The sequence below is a fragment of the Synchiropus splendidus genome, chromosome 2 (genome assembly GCF_027744825.2).
Source record: "Synchiropus splendidus isolate RoL2022-P1 chromosome 2, RoL_Sspl_1.0, whole genome shotgun sequence".
NCBI lineage: Eukaryota > Metazoa > Chordata > Actinopteri > Syngnathiformes > Callionymidae > Synchiropus > Synchiropus splendidus.
In genome coordinates, this window is record NC_071335.1 from 23,116,271 (window position 1) to 23,135,548 (window position 19,278).

General features: G+C 41.3%; 2 protein-coding genes across 7 annotated transcripts; both read right to left on the reverse strand.

The window, feature by feature from the left end:
- Window positions 1-68: 68 nt before the first annotated feature.
- uso1 (USO1 vesicle transport factor) lies at window positions 69-9,877 on the reverse strand. 6 transcript variants are annotated; one of them, XM_053855907.1, is made up of 26 exons: window positions 9,687-9,877; window positions 8,931-9,017; window positions 8,684-8,748; window positions 8,351-8,427; window positions 8,136-8,147; window positions 7,009-7,109; window positions 6,836-6,938; window positions 6,708-6,763; window positions 6,286-6,406; window positions 6,026-6,204; window positions 5,811-5,951; window positions 5,547-5,635; window positions 5,282-5,436; window positions 4,995-5,200; window positions 4,847-4,867; window positions 3,253-3,363; window positions 3,012-3,130; window positions 2,605-2,786; window positions 2,410-2,531; window positions 2,185-2,323; window positions 1,914-2,086; window positions 1,545-1,604; window positions 1,252-1,350; window positions 1,080-1,184; window positions 780-995; window positions 69-611 (listed from the first exon to the last, which is right to left on the reverse strand). In XM_053855907.1, exons 1-26 carry the CDS (start codon window positions 9,750-9,752, stop codon window positions 549-551), a joined length of 2,868 nt encoding a protein of 955 aa, XP_053711882.1. In that variant the 5' UTR covers window positions 9,753-9,877; the 3' UTR covers window positions 69-548. The 6 variants fall into 6 exon arrangements, with proteins under 6 accessions (XP_053711882.1, XP_053711886.1, XP_053711883.1 ...); XM_053855911.1 differs by having other exon boundaries at window positions 69-636; XM_053855908.1 differs by lacking the exon at window positions 8,136-8,147.
- Window positions 9,878-10,966: 1,089 nt separating this feature from the next.
- Window positions 10,967-17,932, reverse strand: g3bp2a (G3BP stress granule assembly factor 2a). Its single transcript, XM_053857818.1, has 13 exons — window positions 17,782-17,932; window positions 16,409-16,527; window positions 16,249-16,330; window positions 15,875-16,048; window positions 15,647-15,737; window positions 15,437-15,542; window positions 15,148-15,328; window positions 14,761-14,859; window positions 14,297-14,399; window positions 14,161-14,220; window positions 13,933-14,064; window positions 13,732-13,850; window positions 10,967-13,646 (listed from the first exon to the last, which is right to left on the reverse strand). Exons 2-13 carry the CDS (start codon window positions 16,501-16,503, stop codon window positions 13,377-13,379), a joined length of 1,512 nt encoding a protein of 503 aa, XP_053713793.1. The 5' UTR covers window positions 16,504-16,527; window positions 17,782-17,932; the 3' UTR covers window positions 10,967-13,376.
- Window positions 17,933-19,278: the final 1,346 nt, after the last annotated feature.

The window sequence follows — 19,278 nt, forward strand, 5'->3', positions numbered from 1 at the left end:
AATTTTCATACCTTTACATTTGCAATGACACAATAAAGAAACGCAAGAGACAAATAGAAACAAGTGGCTTTAGTAAAATTTAATTTATCTACAATGAATCCTCCTCACAGACTGATAGATTACTCTAGGTGACTCATAAAATGATAAGTTACACATTATCTTACAGGAACTTGATGCCATCGCGTGACACAAAGTTGCAAAAATATTCTTGTCTTTACATCTCTTCTGTCAGTGTTTGCAGCATATTTTAGAGCAAATCGATGTGAAAATACTGACAAGACACCAACTGAAGTGGGGCGAACAAAACATGGCTGTGCGTCTTTCCTACATGAGATGGTGGTTTCCAAGCCCTCTCAAACAAACTGGTGGAAACATGAGAACGAACGGGAGATAAGAGATGAATCCCCTGACAGGTTTGATCGTGATCATATTTCTGAGTCGTGGAAATCAAATGCAACAGTGATGTAGAACGGCAGCTTGGGTGTGGGACTTCCACACGTTTGTCATTTCACTTTAGTGCCTCAAAATTATTGCTTTTCTGTTCTATTCTAATCATCATCATCATCTTCATCTGTTGGGTCCCTGGTGTCCAGGTCGTCGTCATCTTCCACCTGGAACAACAGAGCCACAGTCTAACTACAGCCAACAGGACAAAAGGCAGAGTTACAACACGAATAACTGCAAGCAAACAAGAAACTTCTCCTTTTAAAACTCAACAGACGTGGAGAATCTGGAACCTATTGTGAGGGGAAAACTGTAGGGTTTCTATGTCAGCATACCGCTTGGCCCAGGTCTTTGAGCTTCAGTTTGAGGCTCTGGATCTTCTGGTCCTGGTCAGCCAGCAGCATCAGTAGGTCGTCCTGCTCCTTCTTGGACTCTTGAACTTCCGTTTGGAGCTTTGATTTCTCTGTCTGCAGGATGGCCACCGTGCTGTTCACTGAAGCCAGCTGCTGCTCCAGTTCCTTCCGGCTGTCTGACAAGCTTCTCACCTCTTCCTGAACATGTGCATGACATTCAAAACAGTTAGAAGAAAACCCTCCATCTACCTTCAGTGCATTCAGAGAGAACGAACTATATACCTTTAGTCTTTCTGATTCTGCAGTCTGGGATCCCAGCCTGCTTTCAAGTTCTGTCATCTTGGTGCTGTCTGATGAGCCGTCTGTGTCGGAGTGAGCAGCAGAAGGCTGTGGAGGACGCAGATGAAGGATCAGTAAGATATTTCTGTGAACAAGTGTTTCTTTTACATCCTACCAGTGTTTCAGCTTTTCTCAGCAGATCCTGGTTTTCTGACTTCAGCTGCCCGATTTCAGCCGACTGCGACTGAACCTGACTTCTCAGGGCCTCCAGCTCCTGAAGGCGAAACACAAAACCTACTCTAATAAAGTTCATCACAGCCATGCTGGTGTTGAGAGGTCTCCCATCTTTCTTCGAGAACTGAGGGGTTGGTATAGCAACAGTCACTTAAGCTCAGATGTGAGTGGAGTTAACATGGAAACATACAGGACTGCTTCTATGTCACAGCAGTTTAGCACAACGAAACTGACCTGAATCAACTCGGAGTTGTCTGAAGCTGGTCTTTCTGTTGTGTCTGGAGCATCAGACCTCTAGCCACAACAAGAAATGCATACATATTTAAGTCATGATATTGCATTGAAAGACACAGATTACAATGAAGATTATACACATAACTACAGGATTTAGTTCCTATTAATTTAAACATCTCCACCATTTTTCTTGGGAATAGTGAGGTGTGTCCAAGCACGTCCATTGGCAACAAAGGTGTTGAAGCTAGAAGTAAAGCCCTGGCCATAATAAAGACAATTAAAACATATAAAACATGAAAACATAATTTCATGTTTTAAGATGATTGTTGAGAAGAACAATGGTGTATACATGTGTAACAACATACGCACCAGCGTGTTAATGAGTGTGTCTTTGTCGCTGAGCTGTGTCTGGAGTAGTGTGTGTTGTTGGCGTAGCTCATCCAGCTCCTCTCGAAGTTGTGTGAGCTCTTCTATCTGCATCCCGTTCACCTGAGAACCATCAGCCTGGTCACTGACATGGCTCTGGCTCTGGCTCTCTTTTCCTGGTCGCACGAAAAAACAAAAGCAGAACCAACAGGTTAGTTAACAGAAGAATAAACACAGAGTTCATGACCAACCCTCAAGCTCAGCGTCAGCTCACCAAGTTTCAGTTTGAGGATATTGTACTGGTCTTTGTGCTGCTGGATTTGGGACAGCTGCTGTGTAATCGTTGTCTGCAGCTTTTCATTCTGAGACGTCATTGACGTCACCTGCTCTTTCAGCTCCTGGATTTGAGCATCCTAGAAAGCAACACAACAAAAACAAATGGCAGAGATTGATAAACACGGATGGAACACGGGCATCTTTGGTTCCGAGATCTGTCTACCTGTTCCCGGATCAGCTCTTTGTATTGGGTTACAATGTTGTCATGTTGCTCCAATGTTTTCTTCACTTCCTCCTCCTTCTTCTCCTCCTCGCTGGACTTGTGTACTGCCTTGGTTATCACACCTAACGGACAATGACAACCAATGAGCGACGGCTGTTAGAGAATATTGGCTCTTGCCCTCAAGTTGTGCTGCACCTTCCAGTTCTTTGACCAGCTTGGTGAATTCATGATCAAACAGCATTTGCTCTGGAGATGGAAACACCGGCTGTGGCTTTTGAGCGGCTCGCGAGTACAGCTCATGCTTGGTGATGAAACCGAGCTTCTCGACAAAATTCTCCTTCCCGATCCGCTTCTCAATGAGCTGCTTCAGCTTCTCTCTGCAGGAGACATGGAAGTTCAGTGACTCCACTTCGAAGCCATAAAACGCCGTTCTAGTGTTTGTTTTGCCCTCAAGTGCAACACAAGACCAGGTAAACTAGAAGTAGAAAACGTACATTAACATTTTAAAATTGAGATGTATAATAAGATTAACAAATCAATCTAGTCTAAAACTAATCATATTCACATCTTATCTTGCGTCTTGTTCCAATTGTCACACTTACTTGGTGTAGTTTTCTAGTGAGTTGTCATTGTAGTATATGCAGATGCCCAGCAGTAAGGCACACAGGCCCTGCACAAGCCTCTCGTCCTCACCAAGATTCTCGGATATTTGTGCTGTTAGCTACACAGATCATGAGGTTAAGGACTTGTACTAAACACCACTGGCTGCAGAGGAGAATGTGTTCATGATAAAATGTTAACGGGGAACTTCAAAACGTGCATCTCTCTGCACTGGAAGGATACAAAAGGGACATTTTCTTGGTTGTGTAGAAAATGCGTGACAGCAATGGGACAGTTGTTGATCCACGTGCACAGCAGGATGAGCAGGCCCACTCGAGTCTGAACTTTGCTGCCCTGTTGTGAAGCACAGAGGAAGATTTAACCTTAAGAATTCATTTCTTAGAATTTGGAGTTTAAAACAAAGGTTTCCCCAAAGTTCTGTCGTGATGTAGTCAATATGCACTATTGCCATAGAGTCAACAGAGATTTATCCGTGACAAAATGTGATTGTTCACCATAGTTCTTAAACATTAAACAAATGCAATACATTGGTTAAGAAATTTAGACAAAGCATATTCACACAGGATTAGGTTGGTGAATGCATGCGATGCCGATAAGCAACATGTCAGAAATATACTGTGTATACAACTTAAATATGCATTTTATACTTCTGCCAAGATGATTTTCCGGCTTGACACGACTTCTTATTTAGCGCTGTGGTGGTCATAAGCACATGCAAAACAAATGCATTGCATTTAGAAAGTGTTATATATGAATTTCCATGAAAACGCATTGTCTCATTCACTTATAATTGCTGATAAACCATCTTAAATATTCAAACACATAAGAATCTTGTTTTCATGGAAACAAAGAAAACACAAGTGTTAACAAAAGGCAAGCCAAAGCCTTGAAACGAACATGGTCAAACTGCTTCAACTAAAGAGCATTAAGATTCTGCACAACTGAAATTGCAAACCCACCTGAAATCAAACAAAGAATACCAAAATACAGAGATCGGAGCAGCAAAGGAGGAAGCAAACGCATTCAAACTACAAGATCACCTTTTCAGATTTATTCTCCAAATGGGACGGAGTGGAAAAAAAATAAGAGAAACAAGAGTAAACAAAAGAAAGGAAAACGATCAAAGTTATTTCCTCGGACATGAAGTCTACACGAAAATAGAATACGTGGTGACTTTCATATACCAGTCATCCTCGTCTCTGCTCTCCAATCATATATGACCCAATGCACATCATTTTAAGACGTTTGTTTCTCCTGCCATTTCTTCCAGTGTGCATTTCCGTATGCAAAGCTCAGACTGGAGAGGAGTGACGTTCTACAACAGCGCACCAATATATTTGAATACGTTATATTTAACTTGAGGAGTGTACTGTTGACTGAGTAAAACTGTTGGGACCAAGTAGTCGAAGAAAACAAAAATAAAGTGTGAATGTGTAATGTGAATGTCTTCTAAATACACAGATCGTCTTCCATGCTCACCTAAATAAACCCAATCAAGACGGCAATGCTATTCAGGCAGCTGCCTTCACTTAAACTGCTAGATTAGGCTGCTCTGGTTGAAACTGACAGAACAATTCACTGACAGTCAAACATCTGCACTCACACTTGCAACATCAGAGAAGACCTTATCAACGCTTTGATGTTTACACACATTATTAGGAAACTGTGGACAACCTTCAGGTTAGGAGAGGGAGTAAGAGCATTTAAGAAACCAGGAACCCCGCCGTTCACAAACAGGCAGCAAAAACCCCTTTAAGATGCCAAGCCATCAACCGGACAGCTGCTGTCCACACACACAAAAACCACCTTTACTCACCCGTCGTGTGATCTTATCACCCTGAAAACCACAGTAGAGCGACAGCGTTCTAATAAACTTGATTCATCTCAAAAATAATCATTAAAAACATAGAAACCATATTTGGAAAACTATCAGTTCTTGAGCTCACCCTGGTCTTTTTGCTCACCTGTGAAAGGATGTTGGTGCACTGCTGAAGCAAAGACACTGGAGGCTTCCCAAGGCTTGTGGCCAGCTGGACGCGCAATAGTTGTTCTTTTTGGGTGAGATTGTCTTGCAGGGCATGTGCCAAGGCCACAGCAGCGCACCAGTTGGACAGAGAGTCAGGTGAGAAGAGACCTCCACACAGAAGCTGGCCGGCAGAGATGGAGTTGGCTGTGTGGAAAAAATAAAAATAAAAAAGAGCTCATTAACAGAGATCTTTGCGTGAGGATTTAAGATTATAACCCAACATACCATCAATCGTAGAAGGAAGCAGTGTGGCCACTATTTCCCCTTGTCCTTTCTGGTTCTTGTACAGAAAGCACTGGAAGCAGTAGAGGACTGCGCAGCGGAGCACGAACGGCTGTCTGTCATTCACCATTGACATGAGCAGAACAACTATAGCTGGTCTAGGGACAGAAAGAGGGAACTATTTAATCGTAAAAATTATAATAGTAAATTATAATAATGAACAGTCAGTACGAAGAAGGAATGGAGGGGCTTATCACAGCGGTCTTACCTAGGAGGGTTTGATGGGGCATTGACCGATGCAAAGTAATCCTGGTTTATTTGTGATCCGCGGATAACTTCTGACACAGTGTTAATGGTCTTCAAAAAAAAAAAAAAAGAGAGTCAAATGAGTCCCACGCAACACAAGCAACACAATTAAAAATTAAACACTAATGTAACAGGTCAAAACATGAGATTTTTCTATTGCAGCTTTACCACTTCCAATTACTTACTACAATGTTCAAACTGCTTCTTTACTCAAACATCCATTCACCTCTGTCAGGATATCAGCTGGAACACCGGTGGCCATCAGGATGGTGCACAGCTGTTGCAGCAGGCCACACTGGAACATGGACTTCTGACAGCTGGCTGTGGCTCCAGGAGAATTCACTGGGGACACCATGACTCGTACCAACTACGATACGGACGGTGGTTTAATGTTAGTTAGGTTTCACGTCACACTCCAGGTCCATATTAGATGTTTCTCACTTGCAACATTAAATGAAGGTTTGTGACTTTCTGCGCTGACCAGCCGGAATTGTCGTCACCCACTTCAAACCAGGGCTTCATTCTTTGAATGTAGGAGCCCTCCTTGAAAAAGTTCTGATTGGAACTGTTGTTCTTTAGTAAGTTCAGGAGTAACAACAAACAGTCCTCCACGACGATACCTGTACACAGAGTGGAAAGGACAAAGTATGGCATCAAATAAACCTTTTAACAGACTCATAGTTTCAGGCAATCGATTTTACCGCCGTCGCTGCTTCCCTCCTCTGTGATGATATCTAGAAGTCGTTCAAATGCATTTTCAAACGCCACGATTTTCTGAATGGCAGCATTTCCTTTTGTTAACTGCTGAAGCAGCAACAAGCCCTGTATAATAAAAAAGTAACAACAGATGATTAGAAAACATGAAAGCAACTAATCACTTTTAACTAAACAACCTTCACACAGATATTTATTTCAGAAGAAAATGAATAAAACGGGTACAGATGACTTTTAGCATCTAGCAGACAGATTAGTTGTTCAACGCTGTGTTTACGGGATAGCAAAAACAAAAGTACCCAAAACAGAGGTCACATTTGTTACTTAAACTGACTATGCTATGTGCGGAATGTTAAATAGACACAAGGCTACTCTGTCGATAGGATCAGCTGCAAACTTATGTACTCACATCGTTGCGAATAACTTCCCTAGAATCTGCCAAAAGATCCATTAATCTAGAAACACCTGCAAAAGATGTTGGGAAAAGGCAATTAGGAAAAAAAATCTGAATGTAAAAACTACTCCAGCAGTACGCACCCATGGGGCTGACTAGAATTATGCCCTGCACTTGGACACCCTGGTTTTTCAGAAGAGCGGTCAACAGCTTCACTCCAGGCCAACGCACGTGAAAGTCAAATTCCTGCAGAAAACAAACCAATTGTTTGAGCAAATCCGTCGTTTTCAGTAACAACTTTACATCCAGAAAGTACCTCCAACAATGTGAGCAGCAGGGTAATGTGCTCCGGGTCTTGTATGAATGCCTCAGTAAATTGAGCGCCGAGATCGTCTGCCTGCTTCTGTGCTGCTTCATCTGGGAGGTGACATTGAGATGTGATATCAAACCATTTCATTAGCGACTGACACTGACTAACAGAGGGTTAGATGGAGGGTTCACAGTCATCATCCTGAGAATGAATGATAAAAGTTCTCAAACATTGCACTTAGACAGAACAGAAATGTTCTTCAGGTAATAAAAAGTTAGTAGACTGTTCATGTGTTGTTAACATATGCTCAGGTTGATACTAGTGAACAGGACCTCTCTACAGGACTACAGGGTCACTAAAGCACCAGCCAGAGAGGAAATGGTGAGGGCATGTCTTAATGGTAAGGACAATACAAAAGAGGGAAAAGGATTTTAATCAAATCAACACACACAATATAAAGGACTATTATTTTAGTCCTAGTGACACCCTCACTCATATGTACATTTAACCATACACTTTAAACCAAGAACAAAATGAGGAAAGGACTTAAATGTGATGGACTAAATGACATGTTTAACAGCTAACTTCTCCATCCAAACAACCTAAAGAGGTTCATACTCATAATCTAGTCATACTGCTGCCGTCGTGGCACAGAATATAACTGTTTGTCATTGAAGAACCATTAAATAAACGCCAACACTCTCACTAGAGGTCAATAAAGCAGTGACATTTGTGAGAAAGTAAAAAAAGGTGCCAGGTGAGTAGAGTGTCCTTGTAGCGGTAGAATAACGTCAGTTTCCAAGTGCCGTTCCATTTTAGTCAGGTTAGTTAAGCTCATCTAAACTACTAGGGTTGAGTACTGACCGGCCACAGACACATTCTTATGCTTCCCTGAGCTGGTAATTACAGCATCTGTGGAGGCATGTTACAGTAGGGTTTAAAGCTGTTGGAGACATAGCAATCACGTGCAGCACTACAAAGACAGTAGGAGTTTCTTCTTTTTAACTCACCAGCAACCAAGGTGAGATGTTAAAAAAAAGCCTCAAATTTAACCCAATGGAGAGTGAACTATGATTTGTGAGTAGTGCTAGTGGTTAATGGATTCACCATCATGCACAGTCAAAATGCTTTACCTTCTGATTCATCTGTAGAGTTTAAACATGGAAGAAAACAGAGAGAAGAGAATCTTTAAGAGATAAAACATATTATTCGCCGTCTGAGGAAAGGGGAAGGATAACCTTGAGACATTACTGGACCGTTGTACAACACATGCAAGCACAACAGAGGAAGCCTGGGAGCTTAACACATAAACAATGAAATTGTCTTTTGATATTAAATTGGGAGATACCTTGTTCTTCCTCTTCATCATTGCAGATGATGTTGTACAGCGTATCCAAAGCATATCCAAGAATTTCCGAGTCTGATCTGTGGATTACAAAGAATTTAGGTGGGTATGATGAGCGAGTTTGATTTTCTTTTTACATTAGAGCACAAGTTTTCAATTCAAACAAGGTCCACATAGCCATTTATGTCATCATTTTCTTCTATTACTGAATGGTTAAAGCGGCCTGAAAAAATAGGAGATGATATAATAACACATTTAGATACTAATGACACCATTTCACTTTTATTGATTGTTACGGTAGACCAACCTGTAGCAGCATTTGACATATTCACATACCTGTCAGTTTGTAATATGGTGATCAGGTGATCCATCGCTTGTGTTCCAACCTCCATACGATATTTCTACAAAAAGATATAATGAAACAAGAATTGTTGATGTTGAGATTAGTTCTGAAGAACCTGTAACCGATAAATAAATGCAATAATATGTGAAGTGCATCGAAAATACAACAAAATATACGCCCTTCTAACATTTATTAATGATTTGTCAACATCGTCCGCATTCTGAAGCAAGGCGTTTTTACCTTTGAAAGGGACTTGAGAGCCCTGACAGCATCTCGGCGGTCTTCCAGAAGAGTTGAGGAGGCGACCCTGTCACACAACTTCTGGATCTATCAAGGAACAAGAGTGCATCTTTACTTACACTTTTGAATACAAACACAACAGCTGACCACTTATTATGCATGAGAAAAGCAAGGGCTGGAGAAAGACGAATTTCTTATTCAATTCACTTTCATTCATTTCCCCAGACTTAAAACACAATCCAATAATATAATAAAATAAAGACATATATTATTTTTTGTGTTCGAAGACAGGATTTAAAGCAGCTTTAAAAGTGATCACATGAATTTAAAAAAAAAAAGAGTTTTCACAGTGACGACTTTTGACGTATGTATCACTGGACTACGAGGAACTATGATCACATACTGTAAGGTGATGTGGCTGTCACTCGCGTCATATTCCATGTATTTATCTTGACACAAGCTCTACAAACATCGTGTGGCATTAGAATTTACGCATTTTGGTCACTTTGTAAAAGTCGTCTTCCCTATTTCGGTGCAACTGCAAGTATGAATGGCGATTTCTGGTTGACAGATGGTCAATTCAAGCTTCCGTGCACCACAGTAAAAGTGAATTTGAGTGGAGTTCGGTTATAAAATGGGAGTGTCATTCTGACATTCCAACCACGCTGGGTGCGGGGACGCTTTTCATAACGCAGAGAATAAAAACGAATGCTTAGCATAGCATAGCATAGCTTTAGCTGCGGGAGTGTTCCCTACCGTCTCTGCTCCGGACGGCTGCGGCCCGGCTCCCTGCCCACCTATTACACCTCTGATGAAGTTCATCTCCACTGACGTCCGCAACAAGCCGTCGTAAGTGTGAACGTCCCCTAGAGAGACCGACTGATATCCGCCGTGTTTTAAGGGGAAAACTGAAAGAAGATACAATCACTGTATTACTGACCCCGGAAATGTACTGCGCATGCGCGTAGACGTGGCAGTACGTGGCCCATCAAGCTCAGCCAATTATTTAAAGGGACTGAGATGTGCACAACCTGCTTTGATGTAGGAAGAAATGGCAAATATGAACACATACACGTGCACCCTGACAATGGATATCGATATCAAGCATACATAGTTTAACTGCAACAATGAATTATGCAGTATTTCTGTGCAAAAATCTCTTTCTGCAACAGATGTGTCACTTACTTTGTAGTAAACCTTTTTCAGACCCAAGTGCCTTTGACCTCAGCCTAGTTGTTTGACCCTGCAACCATCCAGTGTCCATGTGATGTCACTGCACCAACCGAGACCGCAGGGCTCAGATCTTCCTCAAACTTGAAAACATAAAGTATATGGTGCGAGTTCACAAAATAAATTCCCATTCTGTAACACTCTAAAGCTGAACATGTTTACATTTTGATGCTTTTATGGTCAGGCTGGAGTGTACAAGGGTGTATGGACTGTTTTTTTTACCTTTTATTAAAAGAAAAACATGCCAAAATATTAGTGTAAAAGGAACAAATATCACACGTCTTGGAGGAATTGGTATTTTTAATTTAAAAAGTGCAGTAATCTATCCAAATTATTATAATATTCTAGTGTCCTGTTCATGGAATGGGGGATAAAATAACATGGAGAGTTCAATGTCTGTGCCTGGAATTGAAAATTAAAAAGAGGTCACAGATCCCAACCCTGCTGACTCTAGGTGAGGAGCACGTATTTTCCACATTGTTGGGTGTAAGATCTCAATTATATATTTAGAGTCAATGTGTCTGAATCTAATAACCAGGTTTTATGACCAGTTGCAATAGTAATACAGTTAGAATCCAGGTATGATTTGTGCTTGTGTTCTTTGTCTAAACAGATCCAAATAAGGAAGATCCAAGATCTAGATCCCCCCAAAAAAAGAAAAAAAAAAAAAAAAAATAAAAAATAAAAAAAAATATATATATATATATATATATATATATACAGTCACTCAGAACAGTATACCCAGGACACAAAAGTTAAACAATATCACATTTTTCCTAACCTCATGCTGAAAGCGACAAAAACGGTTGGAGCTGATAATCAGTAGTTTATTGTATGTTTGATCCAACACATTCAGATTGAAAAAAAAGAACATCCTTCACCTGCAACAGTTTTGTACTAGCAACAAGGTAAACACAGTACACAAAGATTGCAGCCAAATGTTTACCACACTGCTAAAGCCAATAATGTACCTCTAGTTCCATTCAGACTAACTGGAATGATTCACAATGAGGATCGGCTGCGCTTTTCCAGCACAGATACATTACGCCTCGAATATCCTTCGAAATGGTTTTAGCCAGGGGTCATGTGTGCTCATTTTCCAACCACACATGGAGATAGGCTTGTTTTCCAAGGCTCTTTAGTGTCACACACCCAGTGCCCATTGTAGCCAATTCTTTGAGAATAAAGGGGGGGAGATTTTCATTTGGAGAACATTGCAGGAGAACATTAAAGAAGAAAAAGCAGCACAACCAAATTGATGAGGTTTGTGAGTTCTCTGCTACACAAAGTGGATTCATATCGAGGAGAAACGACTTTACAACTGGCATCTCGCTTGTAAGCATATGGAGAGTCTGTGTTCGAACCAACAGATTGTCCTGGAAATTTTTTGGAATAGTGCAATACCACCAGACCAGGAAGACCATAAAAGCTACATCAATTACACTTCTCCCCTTCCATCAGTGCAAGATTGAAAAAAACAAAGTCTTCTCGTGTTTTCCTTCCCATCTTAAGACAACATCGCGCCTCTCGACAGACTTGCAATAGAACATGTTAGTGAGAGTAATGAGAGAATTCATAAGCACTGCGTTCACAAAATGTAAAAAAATAAATGAATTATAATAAGCACATGGAATAATTAGCTCATGAAAATACAAACAGCTAGAAAAGTGAGCACAATTATTCACTGTAGGCTGGAACAATGACCAGCAGCCCACCCTCACAGATTACAAAATTGTTTCTGGAAAACAAAGTCTTTACAACACATATGTCCGGCAGTCAACCCAAGTGTTGCTGTCGGTTGCAAAAACCATGGGGACACAATTACTGTGCCACAATCATAACTACTTTTTTTTTCGAGGAAAAATGCTTATGTGCAACCCTTAGACATGGATTAAACATTTCACCATCCTGTATTGTACCTATGCAAGGAAAGATCCCCGCATGCACCTCCTAACCACACCGCTACAAACCCGAGGCACCTACTGACTACATGTGAAAATTTGCTCTTTATTTTAGGTAGTAAATCAATTTGGACAAAAGGACAATAAATTAACATTTAAATTTTGGGAATACTGCAATTAGCATCTGCTTCCAGATGATTGGACCAGTGGGCAGCTTCAGATAAACACAAATTAGATCGGAAAAGTTCCAAGAGAAGGCACCATCATGCTTTATCAAGTCTAGAGAAATTAAAATATATATTTATATATATATACACTGAAATATCTTACAGTAAACCATTTTTTCTCTATTGTTCTGCACTTAAGAGCAGGAGGGAGATGGAGATCAACCATGTCATTCAGGTTGTAGGTGGTGGACAAACTTGGAATCGAGCAATCTTTGAAACAAAACAAAAAAGGAACGACAACATCAAAACATCACCCTCACCAGTCTCTTATTCAGTTGCTATGAGTCATTTGTTGTTCCAGGTTTTTTTTTTTTGACAGAAGTCCAAGAATTTTCATTTAGAAAATATACTGTATATCTATTTCTTCAATCGTGTCCATCCCACAGCTTCTGAAGCGATGCTTAGGACAACAATAAAACAAGTTTATTTGTCACAGCAGACCGAATGTGCGAGGCCTGCCCCGGAAGTCGTTTTGCTCTGAGACAAAAGAAAGTCCCTCCAACTGTGTTCAGAGTGTGGATGTCAATGTAACGAGAAAGGTACTCATGCAGGTCGAGTACATTGAAGCCATTTTGAAGCAGTGCGCTCTCAAAAAAAAAGCAGTAAGCCAAGCCATTTCCAGGGACTGTTTACATCTCTTCCAGCAGTAATGGGCGGAAAAAAATGAAGGTGCAACTGAAGTTTTTTTTTTCTGAAGCAGCAATCCGATCAAATCAAGGCTCATAATCTCATATCCAAACGATGGGCTGTTACTGTCATTACAAGTCTGGCAGTCCCTCCTAATGTGGCAGAGTGTGTCCAGGTTCCTTCACAAATTTAAACGTTAAACATTGTGAATTGTGGAGACCAATAAAAAAAAGGATCCGCAGCTCACAACCAATATGCTCCAAAAATAATTTGCCTGCTTGTTATACATTTCAAAGAGTTGACAAGCCTTGTCACATTCCTAAGGAATCGGGAACCAAAATCAAATAAATCCTAAAAGTAAACAAATATGTACGTTTATACAAGAGGATTTCTTTTTGTTTACAAGAACGGCTGAAGATGAAGAACATGGAACTACTTCCACACAGGAGGCGTCAGGCCTTTTAGCGACGCTGGGCTGTGAAGCGACCCTCTCCCTGGCCAACAGAGCCTCGCCCAGAGCCCATACCAGGCTTCGGCACCATGTTGCCTCGTGGGGGTGGACCCCTCCCATCACGCTCCCGCGTCAATCCACCTCCCACGATGCTTCGGGGGCCTCCAGAACCACGGTCGCTGCGCCTCATGTCTCCTCCACCACGCGTATCTCGTTCACGTGCCGCCCGTGTTTTTTTCTCCTCCACATTCAGTCGCACCTCCCCTCGGAACATGATGGGCTGCAAGACAAAATCCAAAGTCACAAAGAAAACCTCACTTTTATACCCACATATATCCTTTCTTGTTCTCCTAAGTTCCCACTACCTTGGCACCGAGGATTCTTTGCACTGGTTCGGAGTCGTCAAACACCACAAATCCGAAGTTGGGCAGCTTCCCACCGACACCTTTGGTGTTGATCCTCAATTCGACAACGGTGCCATACGCTGCAATTTGAAAAGCGACAGGGGTGGAATCAACAAAAAATGAATAGTGAGGGGAAAAAAACTTCACAAGCAAGGCACATACTCATAAAGAACTCTTTCAGCTCAGTCTCATCAATGTCGTGGGGAAGATTGCCAACAAAAAGCTGGTGGCTGTCAGGGTACCGGACGACCCTGCGGTTGTCCATGTCACCAGGCTCGCCATCGCCTCTGCCCCCTGCAGATGAAAATGAGAAGTGACACGCTGAAAATTCAGAATATCAAAACAACAGTAAAAAAAAAAACATACTATGTGACTCTACCAATATGTTACCTTTGTTGACAAAACTCGGATGCGGTTTCCCAGTTTGCGACTCTGACGCTGCAACGCCATCTGGAAGGGGACGCAGTTTTTCAGTCATCACATCCGACAAGCATCTTTCGAGGGGGTTACAGACAAACAACGGTACCTGGTCTCGGACCACGGGCTGTGAAGGTTGGTCTGTCCCGCGTGCGCTGGTCTCTGGGGCGCATGGGTGCCGCCTGCATCTCTGGTTTGGTTTCAACCCTGGGCTGATGAACAAGAACAAACTGGGTTTAGTCGAAAACCACTACTACTTTAAGAACTGTCAAAGAGAAATAAAAGTAGTGCCAAGTTAAATGGAAGCTTGTGGGAAAAACAGAAGAAATAAGTCTTCTTGAAAACAAAAGGATTTGAAAGTAATGTCATAAAAAAACAAGACTACGAACAGTCATGACTGTACGGAAACTTCTGAGAAATGTAGTCCAATTGGCTTAATAGGTTTTTATTGGTTAAATTCCTGCTGAATGTTCTTTAAAACGTGCTAAACCGATTGCCCCCATACAAGACTGGCTCAACATGGATTCCAACTTTCTTACTTAATTGTAAGACGAGGTTCATGAGCGGCGTTACCTGGGAGCTTGGCGCTTTAATAACATGAGGTGACAGTCCAGCAGTGACCGTTCCTGCGGGCGGCAGGTTTTTACTGGTCACTGAAGCCCAGGAAAACGTCTGAAAGATAACAATCATTGCAATGAGTTCATCAAAAACAGACGAAATGATCAGGCAAAGGCTTGACTCCAGTGTGAAATAACCTAATCATGGCCAAGGTTTAAATAGAAACATAGATAAGGCCTACAGATAATTCAATTTACCAAGGTAAATTGTTATGAATAGCTTTATTTTATAACAAAAAAATTGTAATCCAACTCATGAAACCATTCACCACAAAGAAAAAACAAATTTTAGGTCAGAAGTAAACTTGCTAATGGATTAAAATAGGGGTGAGTTTGCCCTCACCTTGGGCGCCTCTTGAATAGTTGGCGGTGACTCCACAGGAACCGGAGACGGAGACTTTTCCTCAACCTCCTCCATCACTTTCTCATCTACTTCAGGTTTCACCTCCTCAACTTTGGGCTCCGGTTCTGGCTCGGGTTCGGGTTCAGGTGCCGGCTCCTCCATTGGTTCTTCAACACCATTACTGAACGAAGACAAAGTCAAAGTCAAACACAGTGAAATTAGTGAGAATTTAAAAACAGACTGGAGATATGCACAACTTCAAGACGCCGTTACAATGTAGTTATCTTACGTGACGGGATGGGGCTCATAGTAGGTGCTGCTGTTGGGACTATCTTGGAGTGGTTCAGGGGAGGGGAGCCTCTCTTCTGGTTCCTCCTCAACTTCCTCCTCAGATTCTGCATGAGCACAGATCAACCATTTAGACAACTGACTGCGTCTGCTAAAAAAATCCAACAATATACTGACTCTTCTCTTTGATGCTTGACAAAAAAACCCTCACCTTCATCAAGCTCAGCTTCAGAGTCTCCAAAAACTTCATCTTCATAACGAAAGATGTCATTGTGGACGTAGAACTTGTTTGCAACAGAACCCTGAAAAAGCAAAGATCGCACATTTTTGTAATTTAACAGCTATGAAAACACATCATGTAAGTAAAAGCAGTATCTTCACATGTGACTATGCACTAAAAAAGCAAGCAATGAGGAAGGTATATGTTAACGGCTCCCACCTCTGGGGCGAGAACAAATGTCTGCATGAACTTCCTCATGGGTTGCCCATTGTTAGACAGTTCGCCAAGCACTTGCACCACAACTCCATCACTCAGGGTGGCATGAGCATCCACATGCCTGATCTTTGTGTGGCATTCGCTGAACTGCAGAGACATGACCTTTTTGTGGATTTCCTGAGGGACAAAGACCAATGAGAAAATGAGTGAAAGAATGTGAAAACATTTTTTGCAACATGTCATTTAGTATATAATGGATATCCTACAGTTGCAATAATTTCTCCACTAATGAATAAATAAAATTACATTTCAACTGCAATTTAGATTAAATATGTCACATTGTAGAGATTAATTCCAGGAATAAAAAATGTACACACCGCTTGCCCGTACACAGCTTCAGCCAGTTTCCCATTCGGGTCAAGACCTCCATGAACATACGATGAGTTACGGCCATAAAACCTGAAAACATAACAGATTTTTTTAAATAGTAAAGAGGATAAATGCTATTCCCAGTGAGGTAAAATGGTTCAGCAGTACCTGTGCAGGAAATCGGGGGCCTTGTTCAAGAGTGTGTAATACTGCCTCACAAACTCCCGCCCTACAAGCAGGGGACTTGGTTTCTCCATCACCATTTCTTTGGTAAACAAAATTAAGTGCTGAAAGAGAAGAGAGAAAAGAAAGCCATGTTGTTGACCGATATTCATAAGAAAACTGTCCTTTTCATAGAGGTTATCGATCCATTCCGTGATGGATTATTAACGTGTTTTGGACAAATGTCTGTGATAATATGCTCAGAAAAGGGTTAAAAATGTAAGACAAAGTAAAGAAAAAGACAAAGTAATCTTCAGTAAATGTGACTTTGCCGATTTTTTACACGGATCAGATGTCTTAATAATGAATTGGAATGGCAAACCTCAACATTTGTCAGACTTTCCTTTGTCTGGCTGAGCATCCATTTCAACTGACCCCCACTAAAGCAGCCAGACAGCTGACTGTTTAGCTCGCCTGCTAACTTCAGCTAACAATCAAACTGCGCCATGATGTTTTCAAATTAAACGTGAGGCTATTGACTGAACAAATATGAAGCGACTAAATAACGTCAGATAGAACGGTGGAAACACAGTCTGTAGACCTACGTTTGCGTCCTGACCATTAAAGAATCTTCGTCAGGCCTAATGTTTGATGGAGGCCACCGTGTTTGGCGAACAGTTAGCGTTCACGTTTGACGCGATGCATTGACCAAAACAACTCGGTAACGTGTGTTCACTAAATATGCACATATACAAACGAGTTAATGCGACACAAACACGACAGACAAACAACGCAAGGCGAGTGAGTGGCCGTGTGCACGATTGGGGAAGTAGCAGCGTCTCATGTTAGCTTCAGCAATGCTAACTTGTGGCGTCGTCGATTTTATTTTAACATTTAAAGGCGGGCGTTATCGATTTGAGTTGAAATACATACAAGCTGCGTGAAAAAAAACCCGATCACAGCCCATTCCTGGGTGTCCAAACACAAGTAAACGAAAGTGCGATTCTCAGTCGGGTACATAATTGTAATCTTGGATGAATACATAACGGTGTGATATCCAATGGTCATCAGCGACAATAAGTAAAAAGACAGCGTCTGCATGAAAACGTGTAAATCTACTCGTTTTCAGTCGTAAACAATGGGGTTGAGCACTTATAACAATGGACGGTAACCCACTTTAACTAAACCAATTAAGAATCAAAAATAGGTAAAATAAATGAATGCAGTTGTGTAATTCAGGATTCTGTTGTTACTGTAGTCCGTTCACGTTTTTCATTTTGATCTGATTTTTTCTCAGGAAACAATGAAGCCAGTTAGCCGGCGATGCTAGCTTGATAACAATAACACAGCCGACTCTGGGTGAAGGATGGCTCACTTACCTTATGATTGGCCGATCTATTAGACGGTATGAGTTAGTCAATACGAAGTAAACTGTGGGCTGTAAAGTATGCTGAGACACAGGGTACTCCAGGTGTGTTATGATCGCTGATGTATCAAAGATTTAAAGTGATAGGGGCTCGATTTATTTGTTGTACCCGTGCAGACTGGGGTCGGAGCCCCCGTCACACCCATCGGACCAATCAGAGCCTCACATGAGGCAACATATTCGATGACGTACATACAGAGAGACCCGCCCCCAACAGGGCTCTGTGCGGTCATGCTGAAGCGCTTTTTTTCCGGGGACCATTTGGAATAAACACAGGGACTATTCGAGAATCGCTGGTCTAGAGGTGCTGAGCGAAGTGCACCCGTGCGTTTGTTTGTGGAAAAATATAGATTCGAGTCTGGAAAGTCGGGCGGAAGTTATTTTCAATACTGACGGAGTGATTTAAATCATAAATGAAATTACATTAAACCTTAATTATGGATGTCATTTTGATATGGGAGCTCCTCAGCATATACATATATTGCACTATAATAATAAATATAAATGGATTATCCAGTAAATTCCATTGTAGGTTTTTTCCTTCCTTTCAGTCTGCATTATGTTAAGCAGACACATGAACAAAAATATCATATCAGCTACCTCACAATGGAAGCAAGCTTTATTTCTGTGCAAGTACATGAAGACTAGTGATGATAATGTGCTGAGACACACAAGTAAAGAAGGTGTCACATTGGCAGGTTTACTTCAGGTATTCACACATGCAGATGGAGAGCAAATCACTTCTGTTGTTGATGTGTTGTGTTCCAACAGTGTACAACAGTGTAAATCTATGCTGTATACCGTATACTGTATTCTTCAGCTCTTCATGAAAACGGCCTAGATTCACCGCTGGTTAAGTAGATCTCACTCAAGCTCTCTCTGTCTCCAATGCTGCAAGGTTCATCGTTTGTTTGGCTTTCAAAAAGACTAATTTATGGGTAAAAAAAATTCCAAACATATCGGTAGAATGCTCCCTATTATAGTCCATAAATTCAAGGGACTTTCTTTGCTCAAATAATAGGGACTTGAGTTTATTCTTGACAAAACAATAGAATACACAAAACAACCATAACACTTTCTTCTCCTCAAGCCAATACTGTTTTCTCCAGGTGTCGCTGATGAATCATATATATTGCACTGCATTGTTATGAGCCGCAGCACAGAGTACTGTACTGAAAATCCTAGACTATTAAACTACACTTCTCCATGCAATTGTCTTGTCCATGGCGGAGCCACCATACATTCTGCATTCGCCTAATAAATGTGAAAATGATGATTTCATGCCAAAGATCACTTGCTTTCAAAAAGTGGATCTAGATAAATATGCAATATTTAATACAGTATAAAATCTCACAGGTTATATAAGATTAGAAAGCCAGCTGTGATGTGATTCTTATATGAGCCTGGATTTTATTCTATCAACATAATTTACGGCCTCAGTTGATGTAAC

Excerpts from the sequence above, each read along its gene's own strand:
- uso1 (XM_053855907.1), bottom strand. The coding sequence starts at position 9,752 with ATGAACTTCATCAGAGGTGTAATAGGTGGGCAGGGAGCCGGGCCGCAG. Across the intron at positions 9,018-9,686 it reads AGCCGTCCGGAGCAGAGACG|ATCCAGAAGTTGTGTGACAG; the intron begins GTAGGGAACACT and ends GTTCCTTGATAG. Across the intron at positions 996-1,079 it reads CAGAATCAGAAAGACTAAAG|GAAGAGGTGAGAAGCTTGTC; the intron begins GTATATAGTTCG and ends GCACATGTTCAG.
- g3bp2a (XM_053857818.1), bottom strand. The coding sequence starts at position 16,503 with ATGGTGATGGAGAAACCAAGTCCCCTGCTTGTAGGGCGGGAGTTTGTG. Across the intron at positions 16,331-16,408 it reads GCCCCCGATTTCCTGCACAG|GTTTTATGGCCGTAACTCAT; the intron begins GTACTGCTGAAC and ends TTATGTTTTCAG. Across the intron at positions 15,329-15,436 it reads TATGAGCCCCATCCCGTCAC|TAATGGTGTTGAAGAACCAA; the intron begins GTAAGATAACTA and ends GTCTTCGTTCAG.